The sequence below is a fragment of the Manacus candei genome, unplaced genomic scaffold (assembly GCF_025592945.1).
Source record: "Manacus candei isolate 608988 ecotype Guabito, Panama unplaced genomic scaffold, ASM2559294v1 h1tg000033l, whole genome shotgun sequence".
Taxonomy (NCBI): Eukaryota; Metazoa; Chordata; class Aves; order Passeriformes; family Pipridae; genus Manacus; species Manacus candei.
In genome coordinates, this window is record NW_026138081.1 from 3,809,739 (window position 1) to 3,837,019 (window position 27,281).

Consider the following 27,281-nt stretch of genomic DNA (forward strand, 5'->3'; position numbering starts at 1 on the left):
GCATCAAGTGTGAATATAGTCATTCATCTTTTTTTTTTTTACCCAAGGTAGACAAGGCAAGGCATTTTCTTTTAGGACTTAGACTGAGTAATCGCTAGCAGCATTTGAGAGTTTCATTTGTCAAGAAGATACTTACATCATCTTGATTATCCAAGTTTTTGTACCGTAGCTATATTTAGCAAGTGTTTCCCCACAAGGTTTTTAGAAAAATGGACAAGATGCTTTCTCTTTAACATTCTTCTGCCAAGTTCCTGTGCCTTATTTCCTGGCTGGAAAAGGAGAACTTGGTATGTGGCCTAATGTTCTTGCTTCTACCTCAATCTGTGCCTCGCTATTCCTCAGGATGATTGTTTAAAAAAAAAAACTGTGCACATGTTTACAGTCTACTGTGTAACCATACCAGAGGAAGATGCATGCACTAAGTTAATGCTGCTATATTTCTTTGGTGTGGTCCTACTCTATCTGTTCTAAGTGCAATAGATGACAGTTTAGAGTACCTGAAGTGAACAATTAAGCAATTAGATGAAATAAATTTATCTGGAAAGCTTTGAAAGCATTATTGTAATCCCTAGCGTACCAAGTCCATTCCATTAAATAGTCCTGTTAAATTGTAACGATCACTAAACATCAATAAACAGTGCTAGGAAATGAGAGAAAAATGTGATGGAAAAGGTAAAGGTTTTTAGAATCAAAAGAACATTTGTCGCAATCACTTGTCCAGCCTTCTCATAAACAACCATTCTAAATTTGTTAATACAGTTCACCCTGTTAAATTCAACTTCTTTGTCTGCTTACCACTCTAATTACCTCCTTTCTCACAATGGAAGTTAGAAGCCCTTTATTTTGTAATTAAAACCATGTAAGGCTTAGGTCAATGCTTATCCAATTCTGTATCCTGGATCTGCAAAGAGTATTTAGCATGTGCCAAGTGCATTGCCTGTGTTTGAGAAAATTTTTATTTAGTTGTGTCACTTTTTGTTTAGTAAAATATTAATCAAAGATTGTTCTTCCTGTTTTAATTTTCTACAACAGGAAAAGGGAGAAGGCACTATAGTGCTTCAGGGAATTGTCCCATTTTGAACATTGGTAACTAGTTGAGCAAACTCATTCTGTTTGCTTCTTGAAGAGATTATGTAAGAAAATAGTATTTAATTTTTTTCTAAATTTCTGCCTTTGAAAAATTAATAAACTGTAGCAGCACAAATTATAACAAATGATGACATGTTAAAATACAAGTTCAAAATTGTATGACCATGAAGATATTATTCTATTCACTGATGCCTCAGGATTTGGTGTTAGAATGTGTTCTGATGATTATTAGTGATGACAACGATCCAAATGAATCCCCATTTTTATTACACTTAAAATTATCGTTAATATCTGAAATTAATTGCCTCTATTTTGCTTACCCATTTAGTTTAATTTTAAAAGGCAAAATATGTATAATCTCTTTAAAAGGGGCATTTATGAATAGGGTAGAATTTGATTTCTTCAATTAGGTTTCAACAGTATGTTTACTTGTGTGAAAGGAATGGAAGTGTTCTTTCTATTTCTGATCCACTATCATTGCATGTTACTGGACAAGAATTTCTGTAGGCATTTATTGATATTTACATTTACTAAAACCTGCATACATTTCAGTATGTAGGTTTTTATTTAAACTAGCAATACTGGAGACTATAGGAATGTATTTATGGAAAAAGTCTATGACAAATAGGGTCCTGAAAGTGAGTCATTCAAAGCGCTTACATTTGAAACATATTTCTCTTGAATGACTGCGTTGGAAATGGGGCCTCCCACTTGATTACCCTACAGTAGATTTATTCTGTAAGAAACAGTGACAGGTTTGGCAATATTTCAAAACAGCTGTTGCCTATTTTCAAATTTGCGCCATTCATTGCAGTTTAATTTTTAAGACTGCTTTTTTCTTTTATAAATACTTTTACAAAATGTGAGGAGTGCCTTTGAGCAAGGAGTTCATATGCATTTGGCACAGCAGTTCTTTGCAACACTTGGTTTGCTTTATTAAGTTTTCTAGGCAGCCTCCTTGGACAATGGTTTCACTCAACAGCACTGTCAGTATGGACAAAGTGACCTTAGTCGCTTCCCAGGTTATTGCTAGTAGTTAGCCACTTAAAGGTCATATTGTTTTAAGCTTCTGCAAAGTGAATTGAATCCCAGATCTTTCTACCTTAACTTCGTCTTCCAAGGTCCTCTCACTGCTTTGTTTCCTATGGCTTTAGTGGCTACACCCTTTTCCAGTATCCTTACCAACCCTTCCGCTCCTCTTTTGCAGTTGAACTCCTCAGGACACGTAAATGTGAGGAAATACATGGGACAAGAAGCTTTATACAGATTTTCTAAACACAGCCCTGTCTAGTCAAAAGTACAGGCTGTAACAGATATTTGAGAACAAATCTTAAATGCACTTATCCTCAAACAGGTTTACTCTTCCCTTTAAAGTCCCACTGGCCCAGGTGTTCTCAGAAAGATGAGATCTTCCTTGTTACACTGAGCCCCAGTGTGAACACCACTCCCTTAATTTTGCTACTAGAAGTGCTCAAAGAGAGCAAATATTTGCTTTATAACCCTACCAGAGAGCTGATTTACTTTATAACCTGCCTGTCGCACCATCAGGTCACTTCTAAGTGACTACATTGGTGCAACAGTTTTCACCGTGACCACCAAGGTATCTCTGATAGGAGTTAGCTTAATGTCTAAAATAGTTTAAAGGACTCTGTCCTCCACTAGATGTGCTATAGCTCTGTATGTGCTGCAGCTTTTAGAACTTCAGCTTAGGACAACAAGGCAAAATAGCAGCGCACTCAGAAGTGAATTGTCAGTTTGGGAAAGGTATGCAAAAAGAATGCAAAACTTCACCACCTAGGACTTAACCTATCTTTATTTTTTCCTTAAATATGACCTTATTCCTGCTTGCCAAGACAGATTTCTGATATATGCAACAGGTGTTTGGGTTTTGAAAAGCTCTACTAGGGGCATGAGCTGCAAATTCTGCTTTCCTTTGTGGGGAAAGCGAGAGAATAAATGGGGGAACAAAATGTGCCAGCAGACAGTGAAAAAATGTTCAAGCAGTTCTGAAATGCAATAATTTAAAGTATTGAATTGATGTGAAATTGAATGTAAAGGTTGTGTGGTAAAGGTCTAAAACAAAGCAAAGCAGTATTTGTGGCTCTTGAGTGATGAGGCTGCAGGGCTTAGAGAGGTTTGAAGTAGGAGGTAGCTTGGATCCAGGAAGCAGCAATAGCATTATGAGAAAAGAAAGGGCTGTGGTCAGGAAGAACTGGGAGGAAGGCAGCCTTGAGCTGGCAGAAGGGTTTGCGAACCTTCAGCTGTGTGACAGGAGGGTTGTGCAACTGTTAACTGCATAATGGAAGTGAGGACCCAGCTCTCGTATGCCCAGATCTCCAGTTTAAATGAGTCTTAGGACATGAAGTCACTGCAAATCATCATCATGGCTGGGCTTCACGAATGAAGATTTGAGAAGGACTCTACCCATATTCGCTACAGGCGCGCTGGTGGCTAAAGAGGCCAACGCGAGATAGACAAACCCGGTTGCAAACTACAAATAGAGACATACTATATAATGTTTGTATTTATTGTAGTTTGTCTTTCCCTGGCTGTGCATTTTACCTACCAACTTTTAGATTTGATTTCTGACCATTGAATTTCACTTAAGTCACTAGATATTTTTGAAGAACTAGGCTGCCACATGTTGGTGTAAAATAACCAGTGTATTACCAAGCCTTTTGTATAAGGACATGGTTACATTATCTTTGCCACTATATGTGTTAACAAAGTATTTGATCTAGTGATGATACTTCAATACTGCAACAAAATTACATTACTTTCTACCATTGATTGTTCCACCTGCACTGTGTTTATTCCCTTATCTGCAAATGGAACAGTGTGAGGAGTAGTGCCCATTTAAAAAAACAATGTGGGCAGTGTGAGCAAAATTTGTGATGGTATGATAATGATGTTTTATTGGCATTCATTAGCATTCACATACATTATGCTTTTGTAGATTTACCATTATCTATGAAGTGAAGCAACCATAATAAAACTTTTATGCCATACTGCAGTATAATGCACAGGCAGGAATATGTTTATTGGTTGAGAATATATGTCTCTTTTATAGGAGCCTGTATTCCCTTTGTTTGAAAATACTCCCTGCTTATTTAGGAAGCCCCATCTAATTGGTGTTTGTCTGACCTAAAAGTGCAGAAGTAAAAATACTTTCAAGTGCAAGTCTATTTTTCATACATGAATGTAAAAGTTATGCATAATGCGTTTTTAAGTTGAAAGAAATTGATTTGCTGCAACATTAAAAATATATTAAACTCTTTGTTTTTGCTTTTATACATCCACCTACCTTTCACAGAATATCTCTTTAACCTGGACTGGAAACTCATGCCCTTGTTTTTCTTCTATATTTTGTCTTTACTCACTGTTCATCGTTGATCTCTGTGTAGTAATCAAGTGGGAGAACAGCAAATAATATGAACTTGTTTTGGATGCTGATCTCTTGATTATTGTGATTCCAATATTGCATGCCCAAACCATTGAATGAGGTACTTGACATCTTTTTAAACTACTGCTGTAAAGAGTTTACATTGTGAGTGTTGCATTTATTCAATTTCAGAATTAAGTAAATTGATCATATCAAAAAGTTTTTGTCATTATGAACAATGCATGTATTGGCCAGGATTTCGAAGAAAAGTCTGACAGAAGTTTGGCTTTTTGGTGAATGTGGATGGGAAAACACATTTCTGAAAGCTTTAGGTCTGGCAACATTCCAATTTCTTTGTCAGAATGTAAGCAGGGAAACTTTAGAGTAGCCCACACAGAGTATATTATCAGAAAGGGGAAGGAGTTTAAGATGGATAGTGCTAAATATTTGAGGCTGTTTCTCCCATTGTGGAACTCTTCCTTTAAATAATCCAACAAAAGGCAGAGTCTCAGATTAGCTAGTTGTTCAGAGCTGTTCTTTCTTTATGACAAGTATAACTGCTGGTCTAGATATGTATTTATGGTTAGGTATATTAAATTCTTTTTTCTGAAGTAAAATCTAGGATGAAGATTAACAGGTACATTTTTCATGTGCTCTATTAGGTAGAAGGTAGAGGAATAATAATGAAACCATATGCAAGACGTCTGCTTAGAAAACATTTTCTGTTCACTCATCTTCTAACAAGTTCATTAAGTATATTTGAGCATTCCTCTTTGCTAACTATTTAGTTCTGTTTTCCCTGTTTCTTAAGTTTTCTTCCACTGACTTCCTATCTCATTCTGCTCCAACTGTAACTCCACCTTGTTCTTCAGGTATCAGGATAGGGACACCTGTGGCAAATCTTTAGCTATTAAATCCTACTACTAGTGCCTTGTAATAAGAAAGGGATGTAAATATAATGCATTTATCTTAACTGTCAGTGCATTATACCTTGCTAGTTTCCTGGAATGTTGCCTACACAGCACCTTTCTTTCTTCATTACATTGAGTATCTTAATTTGCCACCTTCAGTGTTCTCAAACCTTCATGTCTTTCAGGTAACATTTTGCCAATAACTACGTGGTGTTGCTCCTGCCTCATCTCTTAATCCACTTATTTAGCTTGTGTTATGGTATAGATACTTTTGATTTAGAACACTTACACACCTTTCATCGTAATCTTTTATAACTATGAGTGGTCCTCTGTGATGGGGTTCTTGTGTCTAAGTGAGTTTCTGAAAAACAATAATCCATGCCATTTTCTGAATTAGTACTTTATCTGTCAAATTCTAGATCATCATACAGGAGTTTACCAGAGAAAGATAAGAATATACCTGAATTCCTTTCTGTGGTATTTGCCGAGAAAAAAAAATGTATTTTTTTTATTCCTACTGTCACTTACCTTCCTGATAGTACGCTATTTCATTCCTAGGACATATGTGGTATAGCTCGTCCAAAACTCATATAACACTGATTCATCCCTTGAGAAGTATTCAAGTTGTACTCTGCAAGATTCCTGTAGAAAACACATTTTCATGTATATTAACAGTGCCATGGATGTTAAACAAGAGTTGACCTTAGGCTATCTCCTTGTAATTCATATGTCCGAGCATTTATAACTTCGTTGCTTGTAGTGTACACGTTGTTTATGTATTTCTATATATATTTTGAAGAAAGAAAGAGTAAGTAATATCAGTTATATGCACCTGTAGTATCTCCAATCTCATTTCTGACTGAATCCTAAACCTTCACCACAACTTGAGCAGCCACAATATCCATATTGGTGAGTAATTCAAGAAAAACGTTTTCCCTGAAGTGCAATGCATATTGTTGCCACTTAGAACTTTTCCTTGGGTTTCTGTGTTATGTAACATTTTTCTTAATGATCTAGTTCCATGTGAGATTATAAGCATTCCATGTGAGATCATAAGCATTTTTTTTTTCTCTTTCTCATTTTTCAAAACAAAACTAAATATATTATTTTTGAAAAAAGTTTCAAATTAGTAAGATGAATTAGGGTTCTAGTAGATTATGTCTTATTACCTGGAAGTGGTAGTGTCTCAACTAGGATATTGGGAAAAGTATCTTTGCTCTAGATCCTGATGTTTTCTTTTCAGATAAGGATCTTTTTTTCCCAAGTGAGGTTTCCTTTTCTTTTCCTCGGTTAGGAAATATATAGCAACTAGGTTGTAACTGCATATATTTTAATTGAATTTGTCTTCTAAAGGAGACATATTTTATTTAAGAATGACAGTTTCTTCTCAGTATATTAGAATTGATTGGAGATTTACTTGGAGTCCCATGATAACAGTAATGTGGGTGCTTCACTTGAGAGTTCAAATCAGATGCTATTTTAATGCCATAAGACCAGGGAAGGAAAGCAACGATTAACATAAGTATTTCCAGTGTATTTTTCTTATGGACACCCTATCAGAACTAAATACTTAAATTGTTAATATATTGTTTAGTTGCATTGTTTTCTTGAGAATCAAATGCAAGTTAAAAAAAAAACATTCTGTTGACTGAGTTTTGAGTAAGAATTTCTCCATTTTACATGGCTCAGGTAAAAAGAAACAGGACAATTTAACTTGTGCCTCTGCTAGTGTCCTCCAGAGAGCATAAAGCATCATTGAATTTCCGTGGTTCATTCAGTCTTTGGCTTCCTTGATGAGATTTCTTAAAGAAAAGACAATTAGTGTGGTTTGAAAGGGTTCACCTCAGTTATGTGGGATTTTGTTTTACTTAGGCTATGAAACAACCATCAAATAATAAAAACTTTCAATTCAGTCTTGACTCAGACTAGAAGGATATTGCTAAAGTAATTTTTATTGTTGTCTTCTCTATTTCAGATGACACAAGTTCAATTTATCAGTAAAAGACATTTGTTTACCAGATTCAGCAATTCTGAAAAGAACTTTTGCTGTAAATGAGTGTTTTATGCTTCTAAAAATATGAATCCTTTTGAGAAGCTACCTGATTTGTTTCTTTCATACTCTGAATCACATAGGAAAAAATGTATATAATAAAGGAAAAGTAATCAGGTAGAAGATGTTGGAGATTATATATGTGGTATATTTTAATATTTAAAATAAAAATCTAATGTTGGTCTGGCATTAAAATTTTCTGGTTGGGCAGCATAATTTTTAACTGGGAATCTTGACAGCAGTGGCTAAAATCTCTAGACCTGGGTCAGTAGGAATCTGTATTGCATTCTGTCAAGTATCAGTCATGATACTTGCAGGCTCCCAGTTATAGCATACGCTGATCATATGATTTGTAGAAGGTATAGGGTGCTTTTTCTTCAGTGAGAGTTTAAGAACTTTGTTATTCTTAATATCCAAATCAGATAAGTAACACGTATTCTTTCAAAAATGTTAGTGAATTTAGCATGCAACATGTGTGCCGGATTGGTATTATATTGAGATAAAAATGATCAACAAAGCAAGTTTAAAATGCCATGATAAAGCATCATTTATTTCAGAAGTTAAGAGTCTGTGTCTTTGTCCTCTAGAGGTGTCTCAGAGAGTCAAATTGATGTCTTGCATGTACTGCTAACTGATTGTGTGGAAATTTTTTTAAGTTCACTTTTTCTTTATTCTTCTGTCTTTTTTACCCATCTTCCCCCATTGTAGCAAATTAGACGGCCGGATGAAAGCAAAGGAGTTGCTAGTAGAGTTGGATCCCTCAAAGTAAATATGTTTCTAACATTTATTTTGCAAGTTTTCTTCTATAGCCTACACTTTTCCTTTTGAAGGGGGAGGTGAGGGGAGGGAGGGAAGGGACTTTTCCATTTCTCACCATCCCATCATTTTTATTTCAGTATTCTTATTGCTGTTGGGTCACATTTTGTTTGTTTCTGTGCTACACATAGAACAACTTACTGAAGGCAGGCTGCCAGTTAGGTAGCTTTGGATGTCACTACAAATAAGAGATAGTAACAACTTTCTTGAAGTGCCTGTAATTTGGTGATCATGATTAAACCACTTCTCTGATCTCTGTTGTTTGTTGCCTGTTACGTGGAGAAGTGGCTTACTCATCTTCAAACTACTGCTTCCCATCTTCAAACATAATTAAACTTTTATAGTGTTGACGCTTTTTGCATTTAATTCTGCAAAACACCATTACAAGATAGTTGAATATTTCATATATATGTAGCCTTTAAATTAGAAAAAAATACCAGAGTAAATAAAGGTGAAATGAGAGATTCACAAGAGCCTATGAATGGAGCCACTGTTTTGCTGATAATTAGTATCTTCTGCCTTTTGATGTTTGTATAAACATGCCCAAATATTTAGATTGCTTAACAGAACAGGCAGATATCTAAACCAGTACCCACCATGCATAGTGTTACACCCTGATAAATGGTTTGGAACCAAGATGCTGATCATATGCAGTCCAAGCCATTTTGTTTGGGTTCCTTTTCTAAAGTTGCCTCTATTTCAACTATCCAATTTTTCACTTTTCCCCACTTTATTTCCTTTTAGCACTTTCTCAAGCACTAATTTTTTTTTCTTGTGCATTCTCCTTGCCTTTTCTGCCTTCTTGTTTTTTTACCTCTGTTTTGGTTTTGGTTTTGTATATGAATGTATTGCCTTTGTTCCAGGACAAGCCATCCTCTCTGTTCTCTAACACTGTTCTACAACTGCTCTTTGTGAAAATGTTGTTTCACTGAGCACAAAGAAGGGGAGGGAAAAGATTAATTATGTACCTTTTTCCAGTAATGCCACCACTTAAATTGATCTCAACACAGAAAAAGAAGGCAGTTGTTACTTGTTTATACAGGTTCTAGCTAGAGGCATCTGTAGCATTCCTCACTGTCTGTGAGGCTTTATCTTTTCATCTTGTGATTTGGGAAGAGGTTTTAATTAACGGTGTAGATGAGAAGAGCACTGAACATGAATGAGGCACTGTTTCAGTGGCAGACATTCAGACCACCGAATTCACATAGAGGAAAATAAAAGACAGCACAGTTTTTGAAAATTCTGAAAATTGTGTATGTAACTACAGTGACCTGTGCGTCTTAAGGCTTGGGTCATCACATACAATTCTAGATTCGTAATGCATGTATATATGCAGAAGATGTAGCTTATTTATGTGGTGGGTTTCACCTATTATTTTTATGGACACCCAACGATACCTAATTTTGGATGAATATTTCTGTATCTGATTGCCTAAGATTTAATTCTATGACCCAAAATACATATTTAGACACAAAATCTTCCTTATAGAAAATGGGAAATCCTAGTTGAGGTTCCCAAACATGAAAATTTACCTCTAAAAATTATTCTTTATGGAAATAAATTCTAGACATAGCCTTACCAATAAACAAGGAAATAAATAAATACGTACATAATAAACAGTGTAGCAGAAATTCAGTAGCTTTAGAATGATAGTTCTCTTGATTTTTCAATTTTTTTTTCCTGTAGTGGGAAAGAGCCATGTTAGGCAAAGATGTCTTGCTTCCAGATTCCAAGTTTACTGAGCTTGTGTGTCCATGTTGTTCAAAGCACTTTGATGTCTTGAAATGTTTTGGCAGAGGCAGTGAGAAATGCGTTAAGCTATGATTTATTAAAAACAAAATAAAACACCAAAAAAAAGAACAAAATAAAAATGTAGAAAAAAAACCGATTATGAGAACAGGTTGCTTTTTCAATTCATTTCCTGATGTTTACATGTAGCTCCGTCGAAAGCGGAAGGAGCTCAGAGATCACCTAGAAGGCAATGTCAAAGGATGCTCTCTCCGAGTAAATGTACGATTTCACTCGGTCATCTGATTTTTTTAAAACTTCTGCTGGCTGGTAACACCAAATCTGATTGGTTTGTCCTCTCATCCCCATCTTTTTCCTTTCTCCCTCTCTTTCTTCCTTTGTGTTTTCTTTCTTTTGTGGCTGGGGCTTCATTTTAATGTGTATGAGAAACCTGACCTAATTGACAGCTTGTTTAAAAGGACATCCTACTGCATTTTAATCAATGCTAATCAAACTGCTTGGCTTTACAGAAACTAAAAAAAAAAAATCCCTTTCCAAAATCAAAGTTGCGTATCTAAAACTTCCAAAATCAAAGTTGCATATTTTAAAGTTTCCTGAATATTAAACTTAGCAATAAATAAAACAGATGCCCTTAATTAAAAGGATAATTCTTCTGCCAGGGTTTGATAGTCCTACCTGAACCAAAAACTGTGGCTAATATAAGGTAACCCAAAAGCGTATAGGTTCACATGTACCTCTGTCTTTAACTTCAGTCTTTTTGGGTTAGGTTAATATTTGGCTGAATGACAGCTGTGAAAATTCTGTTGCTTGGTTTTTTTAGCAGACTAATGCATAAAATTCTACAGCATATTTCCTATGCATTACATTTACTCCTTAATGAAAAAAAATGTGAAAAATAATTAGAATCTAGTGTATCTCATGACACCCCTATAAAGTTGCACATTTTTCACAGAAATATTTAATAAGGCAAGTTAAATCCAGCATAACACTACAGACAGCAGTACCTCATGTTTAGTAGTTCAACTCATAAATTAAGATCAGCAGTTCTATGGAAGTGACTTTAAGCCACATAATTTTGTGTATAATGAAAATTAGGAAAAAATGACACTTTTAGCATAGTAGATGTGAAACTTAGTAACCCTTTATCCCTTTGCACATCCATTCACTGGAGGTTCTCTGAATAATTTCTTTGGATTCATGTCCTGTTTGTCTTCCATACACTGTGATTGTTGTCATTCTCAGCACTATCATTCTAATGCATAATTCACTAAGGTTATACAGTGCAAGATAATTTTGGTAATGATAACAATTTGATAATTTTTACCCCTTTGGGTGCTTTTGCTTATCCAACTATGTATCTGACATAAAGATGATTACTGCTTATTGTCAAATACAAGTTCTTGAGTTTATAATCTTTTGCAGGTCAAATACCAGGAAATCGAACTGCTAATATTTTGCAGTTTATTTCTATAAAATAAATTTGATTAAAGGACAGTATCTTTTTCCTGGCAAATCTTTTAAGAATCAAGCTTTGAGGGGAATATATTTCAGATTTGGTGGCAACTCAAATTTATTAGTCACAATCAAGATAAAGCAAGTTCCTTTATTTTAAACTACTCATTCTTAAATTTGTGATTTAATGCTTAAGAATAAATATAAAGCCAGGAAAAAAAGTTATGCTGTGAAATCTTGTACTACAAAAAAGATGTTATAATCACACATTATGTCACAGATTGTCACATGGGGAAAGATTTCAAATTAAAAGCTGTGACTACATTAGCCGTGACAACGACTACATGAGTTGTCATGAAATTGTCCTGTTCCTCTGTGGCAATTTATCTGTTATTTCCTGACCATACCCTACGTGATCTAAGTCAGTCAGTCAGTAAAGAATGTAAGTAATTAAACAAAGAAATGTTCCACATATTCTGCATACGCCTTTAAGTTTCTTAAAACAAGCAGGGCACATTGCTAAAATTTACTGCTTTGTCACTGCTGCTCTGACTCATGCAGTAATAATGGATATTTTAGACAGGACAGCATTTTAAAAAACAATATACAAATGACTGATCGAAGAAAAGAAATATTGGACAATTCTCAATAGGGGAGAATTGGAGAAAAAAAAAATGAGGAATCTGTTAATAATACATTGTTAAAATAATTTTCATCTTTTCCATATGCTTTTGGAAAGGGTTTTAGATGTAAGTTGCTGATACTCCTACAACATGGCAAAACTATTGAATGGTATGGGAGGGGAAGCATGTAGTATCTGATGGCCAGCTCCATAAGTGAAAATGAAATGCTATTGCACAGTTGTGTATTGCAAAATACCATTAAGGTGGAACCTTTGTTCCAGAATGAATTGCAAAGACTTGCTTTCTGGATTAAATTCAAAGGCTATTGGAAATATGTAGGAAACACTGGAATTCTGCAGAATATCCCCGATGCCACCAAAAGTTTAGAAAGCCTGCTAGATATTTGAAATAAAATTGCACTGAAAACATACATGAAAATTTGAGTTAATTAAGCAATTTTGGAGGTTGAGTAGTTTTTGGTTTTAATATGTTTTAATATCAGCAGTAACACATAACCATTTACAAAAAGTTAATCCTGACCTAAGATTTGATTTTGCATTTCTTCTTGAGAAATTCATTCATCTTGAAGTTATTTTCATTACTTAATACTCTGGCCCCTCCCAGAGACTGGTTTGACACTGAATTGTTGAGAAAAAATAGTGTTCTGTCACTTGGATATGTTAGCATTCCCCCACTGTTCAAATTAATGTAGCAAGTGTATTTGCTACTGATATGATCAACAGTGAAAGAGTTGACTGGTTTATATTTTAGAACTCATAATACCTGCTAAAACCAATACCCTTATGAAAGTGTGGAATTACTGTGAAATTCAGCAGAACAATAATGCTTCAGTCTGTGCTTTGGACATTTTTTTGGGGGTTGTTTTTTTTTTTTTGTAATTGTGCAGGCTAAGAATTTCAAATGCAAGTTTAATTTCTGCAGAAAAATATTATGGAAAGCCCATCAGAAAAAAAATTTAAATCTACATATAGAAGTTCTACACAGAGTTTCCAAGTGATATGCCAAACAATTTTTTGTGGCTTTTAACCAGTATGGTTCCAAGTCAAAGATTCTGGATTTGTTCAGGAAAAACATTCTCAGAATTCATAGCAGAGGCCAAATACTGTCAGTAGATTATGTTAAATGGAACCGGGATAATAATTTCTCATACAGACCTGTGTCTCTCAGAGTCTACAGTCTCCTGCATGCATTTTCTGTCTGACTTTAAGTACCTGCCTTCTTTGGCCATGATGAAGGATTACATTTACGTGATTTTTGTTCTTGATCCTAATATTCCATTATTAAAGATCTGAGTCAAGCCAATAAAGCCTTCCAGCTGACAACAAATTGCTCTTGCAGCATTTGAACCAGGTTCTCAGTTGATGTAAATAGCTCTTCTTAAATCATTCTCACGGTGGGGAATTTCTTTGACTGATAATTTGACCCTTAAATTGAATGTTCATAGGGGGGAAAGAGCACGTTAGCACATTAGCTTCACCTAACATTATATGTAGGGGTTGTCCAGTAGCATGCAAAATAAGGAGAGCTACCCCCTCTGTCAAACTGGAAGAAACAATCACTTAAGTTCATATATGACAACAAATTTTAAGTAGAGTTGGTGATAGATTGCAGAAACATCCAAGGAGCTTGGAAGAGGACTGACATTTAATTTTAATAGCACAGAAGCTTACAAAATCCTGGAATTGGGCAGATGCTAAAAATGGAAACTAGTTAGCAAGAAAGCAACATATAGAAATGATCAGGAAATTTTAAGTGTGCAGCAGATTAAACAGTCACATTGTGTGATCCAGTTGAAGATAAAACACACAACAATCCCCATGGCAGGAGTGTGCTGTGAGCATAATCCTTTCCTCAAGAACATTAGGTCATTTTGAGACTAGAACACTTCAGTATGTCTTTAATTTAATCATTATGAGAAAATTAAATAAGTACATTGAGAGACTATACATAAAAAAAAATTAATTTTGAAGTAAGATTAGGAGATTAAGGAAAATTGTGTGTGTGTGTTTTTTAGCATAGGAAGAAATAAAATATACTGGTATCTTGCTGAAGGGAATATTATCATTGCTTCTATAGAATTAGAACTATGAAAAAGAAAATATAAAATTACTTGCAGTTATTAAATTCTAATTGGAATAAAAAGTGAAGTTAAATGGTTTCATTATTAATGAAAATATGGATAATTAGATTACAGGATACTTTGACAAGGAAAGTAATAGTATTCTACTTGTAGTAGTTGTCTAAGAGAAGATTAAAGTACACAAGTGTCTACCATACCCCTTGTGAATTGGTGGGAGGAGTAGGTAGAGTGAGATCTTTATGGAGTATGGTTCCAAACTTCCTCACCATTGTTGTTTTTGTTAATCTAGTTGCTCAGACTTTAAAAACTGATGCTGTGATGCTTCTTGCTATTACTGCATACTTTGGATTCTCACCTGCAAAGCCCAAGCTAATGGCTGGACATTATGAGAATCTTAATTAGAAACTCATCCAAAAGTCTTGGGTGAATAGCCGCACCCCTGTTCTGAGCAAAAGCACACCTGTCTTTCTTAGAAAGATTTCAAAAGCAATGTTTCTAGGAACAGTTTTTGCTCTGTCAGAAGAGGATCTCTCTTTTTTCTTTTTTTCTTTAATTATAAAATAAAATGTTTAAGAATAATAATTGATTTCTTAAAACTGTGGGATTTGCTCTTGCTATTTGTCTGAAGGAATTTTCTGGTTTTGTCTTAATCCTTCTGCAAATCATCTCAACATAAAAAAACATTTCATCAGTTGAAGAACGTGCTGAGGATGTGAATATTTAAGATGATGTGAAGTGATTCAAATTTTCTTGGTAGTGTTATCTGGAAGAGCAAATGAAATACACAATGCAAGAAAGGAACAAAAATATTTTCAGAGTATTAAAAACTTTTCAAGGAGGAAAAATCAATTGTATAGAAACATATTATGGAGACATAATTTAACACAGACCAATGTGACTGTAGAAGTGATATTTTATATTTCAATGAAAAAATATGGAATACATATTTGAGACTGAAGAATACTCTTCAAAGACTTCTTAGTAATACCATGTTCTCTACTCAGTCCATTATATACCTAAGTCAGCAAGTGGTCACTAATAACTTATGTGGAAATTCTTGCTGTATTCATCTTTACCACAAATATATCTAAACTGCTGTACAGTTTTTTAAGTCTGAGGAAGTTTTGCTAAGGCTTCTCATAATTAATATTTCCCCCTTAGAAAAAAAATCAAGAGGAGATTTTTAGTGCATTTATAAGAACCATGTCTTTTTAATTTTCACTTATTAGGCTGCTTTTACTCATTCTTCACAGACAGTGAAACATGAAATATTCTCACCCAAAGAAAGGATTTTCCTATAAACTACTGGAGAGTCCTTTTTTAATACTTGATTTATGTCTGCGTGATTAATAATTTAGAGTATTGGCTATCCCATATAAACAAAATGTGTCTTAAGCAATCAGTAAAACTAGTGTTACCAATTAACTGCAAGCTTCTGACAGTGGACAGAGTCCCTCGAGAATCACAGACTTTATGTTGCGTAGAGGCATAATCTGCAGTTTTCTACCAACCTATATTTGTCCACTAGTCATTGAACTTTGCAAGTTATTCTGGTTTTTGGGGCAGTGAGATTGAAGAAGAACCTCCACTGTTAAAATGCTGGTTCTGAGTATGTCAACACATAAAGATATACAGGCTATAATGGATTTTCACATTATAACCTTTGCAGAGTTAGAATAAAACTAATAGTTTTAAATGAAAGAGATTAGTAAAGTTTCATCCTGGAATACCTTGTTGTCCTAAGGATAGTGTTGTCAGTTATTTAGAGGAGGAAGGCTTGATAGTTGTCTTCAGATTCATCGTTAGTTTTAATTATTTTTCAAATACAACACTTTTTTTTCTTTCAAGAAGCTTCCACCTTAAAAGGCATAAATTTGGAGTCTATGAAACAGCTGGTCATGGAAACTTTATGAACCCCCTGTTACTATCTCAGTGCTGGAACCACCTATACAGAAAACTTTCTGAGACCCTTACTGTGCCACCATTTCTTTTTTAACAATGTTTTCTTTTCCCCACTGCACAACCAGGCTCGACTCCCTTCGTGCTCATCCACCTATAGTGTTTCTGAGGTATACTTTGCACGTGTTCTCTCACACAGTCGACCTGCTCACCCATCACACTTTTTTGATTTCATTTACTTTTATTCTTTTTTTTTTTTGCATTGCACTGTGCACAAGTGGGGAAAAATCAGCTTGGGGGGCAGATTTTGCATGATCAATCTGCAACCATGTTCAGCGTGGTTTTAAAATCACTGTACCAGTCTGGGGCCACCATGATGTATAGTCTAGCTAGGCATCTGCTACATAGCACATGAGCTGAAACTATATGATAAAGCATACTTAGTTGTCTCTTACATTAAAATAAAAATAAGAAAATGCCAAATGCTGCACCAGTTAGTCTGACCTCTTTTCAGATAGTGAAGCTGGAAAGGCTCTGTAAAGATGACCATCAAGTTATAATTACCTGTCTAGATATAGGTGTGTTCATTATATCTGAAGTTCATTATTAATTCACAAAGCTCTGGCTTGGGTCACGGCCTGCCAAAATGCATAAACCATTTTAAATACTTCTGTATCAGCTTCATGATCAACTTCTACAATGAGGTATGGTACCATCTTAACAGGACTTGAAAATAAAAATACTTTCAACTGTAATTAGAATGGGGGGAAAAAGAAGTATGTTAAGATAAACTAGAATTCACAATATCATGGGATAGAAACAGAGTTTATAAAATACTGTCAAATTAACACCATTACCTGCTATGTAAAGATTAGGCTTCAGCATATTATTATAATTGATAAATGGAAGAGTATAAAAAAGATGGATTTGAGGTTTTCTGCTATACTGAGTCAGTCTTGAGCAGATATAGTTATTTATTCTGTATTTTAAAATAATCCCTTAAAGTTGGCAAGATCTCATAAAAAGTCAACAGTTCGCTCTATCTCACACTGTGGGCCAAGTTCTAGACCTGATCTGAATTCATGAAAATTATACAAAATACAAGCATAAAGAGCTCACCTACTCGATCAGTTTGTCCCTAAACAGAAAGATCTGTGTGTAACCAGTACCTTGCTGATGTGTAATTTGTTCTCAAAATCTTCAGCTTCTCAAGCAATCATTTCTAGCACTTCCTTATCCTTAGTAATAGAAGGTTTTTTCCTAGTTTCAGTATATGAATAGGCAAAAGATATAATAGAACAGTTCTTAAGAAGAAAGATGCTTACCAGTTTTTCTGTAATGGATCAATAGTTATTGTCTGGCTGCGCCAGAAGACAAGTAATTCTAAAAATAATCAAGTATTTGTTCTTAAAAGTACCTGATATGTATTCTGCAGTTATTGTAACTCATTACTGTATCGTATGAAAGCCTCGTTGTTTTTATCATTATCATCAAAACACCAATACAGAATAAATAAATTATACTATATTCATGTACATACAAAGACACTTTTTTCTGAACTAATACAGGGGCAGGAAATTAAGTTTAGTGCTTACAGATGCAAGACAGAAGCCATCCTCACTCCGTTCTTCGGAATATCTGTATGAAATTAAGAAAAAGCAGTGGATCGCCATCAGCAAAAATGGTGAACATGCTCTTAGAGATTATGAATCAATAAGTCACTTACAGGGAAACTGGACTCTTCATGCTTTACCTGCAACTTCAGTCATTTGTCCTTCCCTCCACTTTATGGAGGGATCACTGTCTTTGAAAGAAATACCTACCAAGGTATTGCAGCTGGTGACTAGTCAACATGTATGGGTCTCCTGCTTGATCAGATTCCAAAAACTTTTTTGCCTTCTCCGAAGCTATCACTTATTTGCAATTTGTAGAAAAGACTCTGCTAGCTGAAGTATCAAGATGCCACTGCAAGACTGTGAAAGCAATTCATCCTTTATACTCTGTCCAAGGGCAAGGTCTTCCTATCTAAAATGCAGGCATCTTCTGATGCAGTTTCTAGCTAATCAGAAATCAGAATTTCATGCTCATGGAACACACAGTGCAATACCTAAACAGTCCTGTTTTAAACTGCAAACTGAAGGTGTAAAAAAAATACAGATACATTATTCTCTGGTGGCAGGGTAGCACCCTGTGTATTTTTGAATAGACCATTCGAGCCAGTGACAGATTCAAAGGAACAAATAAATTGAAATTTAAGGTCTCAGTAGTTGTAGCTATTTGAAGAGGCAGGAAGGGATTGGAGGTTCTCTGGTGTCTGTAAAGGATTTGTAGTCTCACTTCTATCTTTGTGAGAGACTCTTCATTTGGAAATACAACTTAATGTCAGGATCCGTATCAAACAATGTTCAATGTCATCTGCTATTATTTTGGAAAATGGGAAAGGTTGCTATGAGTAAACAACATCTTGGCCTCTAAATGACGTGATAGGAAATCTCCCAAACTGAAGTATTGTTAAATCAAGTCCGAAAGCCTGCCAGCAGTTTTGATCAGGGGAAGAAAATGAGTAATATTGTATTGTATAATGTCTCATATGCAGGAGGGAAAAAAGGACCACATTTTTTATAGGATCTCAAGGTTGTTTCTTATGTCCACACCTATTTCTGTGGTTCTTATTCCAAGAAAATATTTTTCTTAAGCTAATTCTTAAAGCACCAGGTTTGGAGGTTCTTACTTTTCTTTGTCCAAGTCATCACCAAATAGCTTTGGACCTTCAGATGATATCAGGAACACAATGACGAGAGAAATGGAATCAGTGCTGTGGGAATTCAGCTGAATGTGCCTTCTGACAAAGGTACAATGAAAGATAAAAGGGAGAACCTCATATAAATGGTTTCTGAATTCTGTTTTTAGGAAATAGATGTATTAGATTCATCATAAAAAATTTCTTCGCAATTTTCATTGTTAAGAAAAGCTCTGGAATTGGATTGATTGGCACTGGTACAGCTCAGGTTGCCAAAAAGGAAAGTGAGTGTACTATCGAGGATTTGCTGTCACATAGGAGGTCTTTGATTAAAGAAGATCTTCCAGCACAAGAGAAACAGTACCTGCGTATTCTGCATTGTGAAGAATTTAAGGCAGATTTTGCTGCCTCTGTTTTTTCATAGAAAATGTTCTTGTAGAGGCTATTTTGCATCTCAGTCCAAAACTAGAAAAAGCTTTTCACCTGTTCCTTTTTATTGTCACCAGTTGCATGGATGAAACTGTAGATGTGGTCAACTGATGCCTATTTGAGAGGAATGGGCAGAAAGATTTTAGAAACTTATGCTTGCTTTTAGGTACAGAAAGGTTTTCCTAGTTTGTTGAGCTCCAGGCATTACAGGATAGTAGTATTATATACCTATTTATCTCCAGTCAGCACCTTAGCAATTCCACTTGTCTAGAATCAGATGTTGTCTTTGGTTCAATTCAGTGAAATTGAAGTGAGTTTCTTTAAGTAGTGATTTCCTTGTGACAAGAGAAGTAAAGCTTTAATACTCTAAAATGCTATAATGATAAAATATATGTTCATATTATCTTTAAATTTCACGGCATGCAATAAAGGTTTTCACCCTTGATGAAAACCAGTTAGCTTAATGCCTGTAATTTTTGTGAATGTTAGCAGGGCTGCTTAAATGATTGTCTAAGACTAAAATTATTAATTAGAACTAATAATGACTTAGCAGTTGTGAAGTATAGTATATGTATAATTTATCTGTAATTTACTTATTAACCAGTTGTCACAAAACATAGTAATTTATTTTTAATTAGCAGTAGTTCACTTAAGAAATTATTCCATCAAATTGGCTTCACTTACATTTTTAGAAGTACTCTGACATCAGCTTGTATCTTAAAAATGTCACACACAATGTAAATTGAATAGATTGTCCAATGAAGGTCCATAGTGTCCTAATGTATAAAATTACACTTAGGTAGTGTTATGCAATGGCCCCATTTTTTATTCTCATTTGTGTCTCAAACTTTCTGTTCCCACCATCAGTTTCTTTCCCCCCTGTCTCCCTCTCTCTCCCTGTCCTCTGGCTTTTGCATGCGCTTTGTGTTTGGCTAAAAGCGTAATGAAGGAAACCTGTTGATCTGCTTGTTGGAAGGACAGTGGCAACAAAATGTTTACTGCAGTGCTATTCCTACTTTCTAAACAAATTAAGTTTTTCAAAGAGGAAGACATTCAGGTCTGTAGCTTGTCACATGTTTTATTTAGCCTCATTGAGTGGTTAGAACATGATACCTTTTATTGTGAAAGATCTGCAAAATATTACTTTTCTCTCCCACAAAATATAATTATTTCCATAAAAATAGTTTTAGAGTATATATTGGCTGCATACTTATCGATTTGGTTGTATACTTAGCATTGTTAATAAAACAACAGAGACCTGTATTGTCTTACCTAATTATACAGGGTAACCAGTACAGGGAATTAAGTAGCAGTATTCAGAAAACAAGAGTCAATACTGTTTCCTGCAGCAGGTAGTTGACTTCAGAAGACCATTCAGAGACCACATGAAGATTTTTAAGTGCTCTAGGTTAAACTATTTTATATAGTATACCTTACAAAATGTTAATAAGAAGTTGAATGATAAAATCACAACTATTTTCCAGATAATGTAATATACATTTCTATATTCTAAACCCCAAGTAATTAAGAAATACTTTCCATCCTTCCCCATTTGGAACTTTAAAGTTCCTTACTTTTTGTTTCAAGACAAATCTTTATGTTTCAGTTTTTAATAAATTCTTCCCCTTGCTTCTTGTACCACAAAATAGGGAGACATTTCACCCTGCTAGAGATGTGCAGTTCTTTATGAAACAAATTAGATCAAGCTAGAGAGCTATGAATGTCATTTTCCTTTTGACTGATTATAGCTTAGACTCCTTCGCGTTTTCCAAAGTCAGTCTTGTCATTATTTCACTAAAGACACATCCATTTAAGCAGAGGAGTTTTTTCCATTTTCTTGTGCTGTACCATTTTTTTGACTGTATGGCAATAAAATTGACTTGATTAGATATAACTGTGATATTTCTTTTCTAGACAACCACTGTTTTCTTTTAAAATCCAGTATTAAGCTGTTCACCAGCATATAGTGTTTAGAATTTACTTGTTTACTACTTAAATCAGCTTGTTTGAAAAGCCAGACATTATTTTGCATTCTATTACACTAGTAATAACACTTAATAACACTAGGTTCAGCTCCCAAAGCAATCTAACTCTTCAGTCAGCTTCAGTAATAGAATCTGTGGAAAAATTAGTCTAGATTCTGAAATAGCAATGAATCAAAGTAGAGCAAAGCTTTTATTACACTACTGTTACAGCTTTTGAAGTAATCACTGATATGAAATGCCATACATGTGATCTAATTTACATGTATCTCTAGTGCGCAGTGTCTGTTTTAATACATGGAAATCAGATATACACAGCAGTGTCAGTATCAGTAATGCATAGCCCAAATGTCAGTGGGTTCCCATCAGTGCTCCCTATGTTATCTTCCTTTTTTATCAGTTTTTAAATGTAATTTTGTAACATGGAAACAACTTCTTTATTTTAGTTAAGCTCAATATTTTTACTTGAGCTAGGAGCATCAAATTTGAAGGGCTTCAAGTACACCTGTACACTTGTTTGAAGCTTAACTTAAAAGAGCTTTATTCATTTTTGAAAGTCTGAGATTTTGGCTGAATATTGTATACATCAGTGACTATAATATACACCACATATAAGATTATTGTTCCCTGTGTTTACTAGTATTAGCTCATGTACTTGAAGCCTTTCAAATTTGGTGCTCTCAGCTCAAATAAAAATATTAAGCTTAACTAAAATAACTGCTTTGGAGTTACGCTAGTGCAGAAATTATGATCGTACCACATGGAGAAACATGTTTTGTTCCTACTCATATAGTTTAAAAAGTAGTCCAGCTATCTGCTTTAGAATAACTATAAAAATCTCCAACCAAAACTGCTAGTAAACACCAGCAGAAAAAGGTGAAAATTAACTTTAAAGATGATTTAAAAATGTAAGAAATTGAGTGATGGCCTTTTATTGGCTTTTTGGGCCTGAAGGTGAACTGTTCACTTGATTGGTGGCTTTTGAAGCCACAGAGTCTTTGATTTTTTTGTTCCCATTTGTGTGTGTTCATAATCCTTTCACACAGAAATGCAAGTAATGTTACCTGTTTGGTCAACTTCCTGGAAGATAAGACTGTAAGCATGAAATATTGGTTGTAGACTTTGTTAGCAGTTACAAGTTTGAGTCAGACTCCTTCAAACATCAGTGGAGAGATGGTTTTCACTCCACAGACCTTGCATTAAAGGGATGGAGGCCCGCAGGCCTAGGAGCAGATACAAGCAAAAACAGTAATACTAAAGTTTCCAAACTGGCCTCTTGCCTCTTCCCCATCAACGTTTATTCAGATATTGACAATGACTAGATATTAAGAGAACTGAATTTTGTTTCCCAGGAGGGAATTGTGTTTTCCAGCTGGGTTGAATGGTGCTGGAACAGAAAGCGCAGTGCTGTAGCAGGAAGGCCTGAATGAGTACCAAGGAAGCTTATACCACATTTTCTCTCCTTATTAGTGCTGACTTCACTTTTCATGCTGGAAAAACGTCTTGCACCATTTTCAGGGGTACTCATTTTCTGTGTGTCATTTTTGAGTTATATAATGTTCATGTCACACCACAGCCAGCAATGTGCGCTCACAGCCCAGAAAGCCAAATGTATCCTGAGCTGCATCAAAAGCAATGTGGACAGCAGGTCAAGGGAGAAGATTCTGTCCCTCTCCTCTGCTCTAGTGAGACCCCACCTGGAGTACTGTGGCCTGGTCTGGAGTCCTGAGCACAGGAAGGACATGGACCTGCTGGAGAGAATCCAGAGGAGGGCCATGAGATGATCAGAGGCCCAGAGCACCTCTCCTGTGAAGACAGGCTGAGAGAGTTGGGGTTGTTCAGCCTGGAGGAGGCTCCAAGGAGACCTCACTGCAGCCTTCCAGTACCTAAAGGGGGCTACAGGAAGGCTAGAGAGGAACATTTTACATGGGCTAGTAGTAATAGGATAAGGGTGAATGGCTTTAAGCTGAAAGAGGGTAGGTTTAGATTAGATGTTAGGAAGAAACTACTGTGAGGGTGGTCAGGCACTGAAACAGGTTGCCCAGAGAAGTTGTGGGCTCCCCATCCCTGGAAGTATTCACAGCCAGGCTGGATGGTGCTTGAGCAACATGGTCTAGTGGAAGGCTCTCTGCCCATGGCAGGGAGGTTGGAACTAGATGATCTTTAAGGTCTCTTCCAATGCAAACAATTCTATAATTCTATGCTGAGCACTCCAAATGTAGTTGAAATAAATGGCAGCTGATGATCAAATATCTGTAATCCAACTGGATTGTCTTGTAGGCATGTCAAGTTAAATTTAGTCTAGATGTCTCTGGGTCTCGGTTTCCCATTTATAAAATCAAGTCATGCCTCTGCTTCACAAAGATTTTGTAAAAATAAATTCCTTCATGTGTATTACAGTGTTTCATGTTGTAGAACCAAGCACAGCAGAGGAATCTGTAAAGAACTAAATTATTCCCCATATACAAGATGGTTTGGATAACATTTAGTAAGTAAAACATGAAATTACTCTTTGAGTAGGGAGATTAAAATGAAATAGCCTTATCTTGTCTTATGAGAAGCCCTGCTGAAAATGATTATGACGAAATCACAATACTTACCTGTCAAAGTAAAAATAAGAGTTGCACACATGACATTGATCTGTCCTAAAAGCTGTTTCACTTAAACTTGCCAATTTTCCTTGACTGTATTTGAATGAAGAATTTATTTTAAAATTTTATTTAGAGGGTCATGCAATTCAAGTTTCCATTTTTTTGCAGAAGTATGGATATTTCATTGTTTTAATGCTTCATTGAAATCGGCTGTTGCTGGGTGAAGAAATACAAATGTGAAACTAGTTGAAATTTCACTGAAAAGCAAAATACTTGTAATACAAATGAAGCTTTTTAAAATGTCAATCTTATTAGTGTATATGAAGGGTTAAAGAGTAATTTATGGTGTGCTTGAAGACAAGAATTTCTATCCATCTCTTATGTATCTGATTGACATTTGATTGACAGTAGCTTAAAAGGCTGGTTAATATGGAATGGACAAAAAAGTCTTTTTAAAAAAGTTTAAAAAGTCAGTGCTGGCCAGATGGACTATAAGTCAGGCATCTAATGCATACTTTTAAGGCTAAATGGTTTGTCAGTCAAACCCTTTCTATGGCAAACAAGGACAATGGGAATTCTTTCCCTTGTATCTCTTAGGAAATACAACTTATTCTCTTTGCCTTTATTTACACTATCTACTTCTCAAACTGGAGAATATTTCTGAGGCATTTGGGGAATGCTGAAGATTTTCATTCAAACAAATAAAAGAACTTATTCATACCTAATAATGCAAGGAGCAGAACTTCTGATTTTTCTGAGTGCAGTATTCCTAGAGATTTCTTGTGTCTTACAAATCCCACTTGAATTTTCATTAGCACCAGTTGGAGTTTGTGCACAAATTTGGCAAAAATTAAGTCAAACTTATGGCTTGATTTAATATAGGCTTTAGCTTATACAAGGTGGATGACCTCTTCATATTTGAGTATTTTAATTAATGCAGCTTCTCTGAACAAAAAGACTGTGATATTGAATAAGCTGTGAATAGCCCCTAAAATATCACAGAAATGTGCCGTCTTTCCAGTGTTATTCATATGGCATGTCTGTATGCTGTCCCACGCTCTGAGGAACACAAAATTCAGCTCATTTTTTTTCTCATATAAATGTAAACATTTCATTAAAATTACTCTGAAGAAAATAAATCCCTCTTTGCCTCTTTTTATTCTCCATTATTAAGCCTATACTATCAGTTTGTAGGAGCCAGTTTGCTTTCCCATTAGCTTAGTGACCAGCAGTTTGCTATTTTGTCTCCTTTTTTCGCTGTGTGTATCATAGATCTTCCTGTTTTCTCATTCAATGAGGTGTTCAGCTTGCGATTGTAGCTGGTGTGTAAGATTTTATTTGGATCCTCTTCTAGTAATAAATGTTTTGATTTTGCCTCTCCAGGACAAAGTCAGTTTCCACTGAGAGATGACTAATCCCAGAAAACTGCCCTTTGCCATTTCATTCCATATTGTTCCAAATATTGAATAATATCTTTCTTTTATACTGCTCCTGTAAAAGGAACCAATTAAGGCCTCATGTTTCTGCAGTGTATTCATCAATCACTTCCATCATCCTGTTTGAACGGTAGTTAGGATTAATCATAATCTGACCATAAAACTCCATATATGCGTTCATAGTCTACTGGGAAACAATTATCAAAATTTAAAAAATCTGTATGTAAAGTGTGGGTGACTAGAGAAAAACTCAGAAAAGAGAACTCAGTAATATATGGATAAAGACGTAATGACATATTCAGAATTTGAAAATTACTTTTGTTCGGTGTCCAGTAACACTTAATAAACATAACAATTAAGAAGTGGTAAAAATCTGCTCCTAAAATGATTTTGGCTTCAAATGATTTTTTGCTTTTTTCTTCCCAAAAGAGCTGACTCCAAATGAGTGATTCCCTGTGTGGAATACTACATTAGTCATATTTAAGTTTTGGTGAGGTGAATTCCACCATCACTGCTGTTTGTTTTAAAAATTATGTTAATGAGTAATGTCTGGTGCTATCAAATTCCTTGTGTTCACTTTTCTTTCCCTTTCAGAGGTGGTCTCAGTATAACAAGAAAAATTTATTCTGTTGTATTGAACTGACTTTAGTCCTAATTCAGATGGCCATAAAATATTCTCTTAAGACCTCGTGTGTTCATGAGCTCAGTGCAAAAGTGCTGTTTGAATAAGAATGCATTTCTGAAATAGGAAGATGGCATGTTGTAATAGGATTATTTAATCCTTAAATACCGTACTGAACATTTTCTGAAGTACGCAATTCCAGATACTTTTTTTTTTCTGCAACTGGATCATCTTTAAGGTCCCTTCCAACCCAAGCCATTCCTGTGAATGTTTTTTTAATAACTTCATTAATATATTCCCTATTAATTCAATTAAATCAGTTCCCTCTGTTCTTCACATTAGATTTAAAACATTCTTTTAATTAAACCAACTAATGTATTTCATTGCATTTTTTTATTTGGTCCTAGTTAAAATAACAGGCCAAAATCAATTTTTAAAGTGTTGTTTTATACCAGTTTGAGCTATTGGTTCATGGTTTAGTTTTCTCTTATGTGTTTATTTAAAGGCACTGAATAATGTATGTTGCACTGTTACAGGATAAAAGGTATTTTAGACAAAAGATACTGTGCAAACTCTACAGCTATAAATCAGATCACATGTGATTTGAAATCTATTTAAAGCAGGCAAATATTTCAGAGACCATTCATGGTGGCATGTGCCACTGTATATTGTACAGAACTCAGCTTATGTAATTAGTAATAAAGCACATGCAGAGAAAAAAGCAGCAGCAGCATACTTTTCCACATCATAGAGAATAAGTTGTCTTCATAAAGCTGCTGAAGTTTCAAGGAAAGGTTGTATGAGTTATGCACATTCTCACCAGCAGTAAGTGTAGTAGGTGCAACACCTCATAAACAGGCCTGCCTGGTGTTCATGAGACACTGAGAGGAATATAGTTCTTAAATTGTTAGCGACTGCTGTGCTTTGCATTCCCTGCTTCCTTCATTACAGCTTGGCGAACTCATTCCCTTTGCTGTACCTGAGTCCTCTGTGTAGATTTGGGTTTCTGCTGGTGGTTCCACATTCTGCATGCTTTCCTCAAAGTGGAGCAATGTGCTTTCCCATAAATGCTAAAGGTTATGGGTCAGCCTCCTACAGGCTCTGTGTTCCTGAGAAACGGGCTCTTTCTGTTGGTGATAAATCATGTTTTGATGTCTTTGTTCTGAAACGTTCTTCATGTTGTAATATTGAGTTGAAATGTACTCCCATAAGAGTTAGCTTTTCATACTGGGCTGGAAAATCTTCATCTTCATGTAGCAATTTGTTTTATTATAACCAATGGCTTTTAATTGTACCTCCCATAATGAAGAGCTGACTTAATACTCTGTGCTAATCTTGTTATGACTTTAAAAAGGTAAGTAATTTCTCTAACAATTCCTAACAGTAAAGTGTTAAAGGGTTTCTCAGTT

At 35.2% G+C, this 27,281-nt stretch overlaps 1 protein-coding gene across 20 annotated transcripts in view; it reads left to right on the forward strand.

The window, feature by feature from the left end:
- GPHN (gephyrin) overlaps nucleotides 1-27,281 on the forward strand; it is a 287,927-nt gene that overhangs the window by 203,439 nt on the left and 57,207 nt on the right. For 9 of the 20 annotated variants that reach the window (XM_051791387.1, XM_051791390.1, XM_051791392.1 and 6 more), the window contains 3 exons: nucleotides 8,141-8,197; nucleotides 10,187-10,258; nucleotides 16,201-16,242. The exons of 5 other annotated variants lie outside the window; for them this stretch is intronic. In XM_051791387.1, the coding sequence (XP_051647347.1) occupies nucleotides 8,141-8,197; nucleotides 10,187-10,258; nucleotides 16,201-16,242 (171 nt within the window). The remainder of the gene's footprint in view (nucleotides 1-8,140; nucleotides 8,198-10,186; nucleotides 10,259-16,200; nucleotides 16,243-27,281) is intronic. 6 more of the 20 variants (XM_051791393.1, XM_051791401.1, XM_051791402.1 and 3 more) reach the window with 3 other exon arrangements.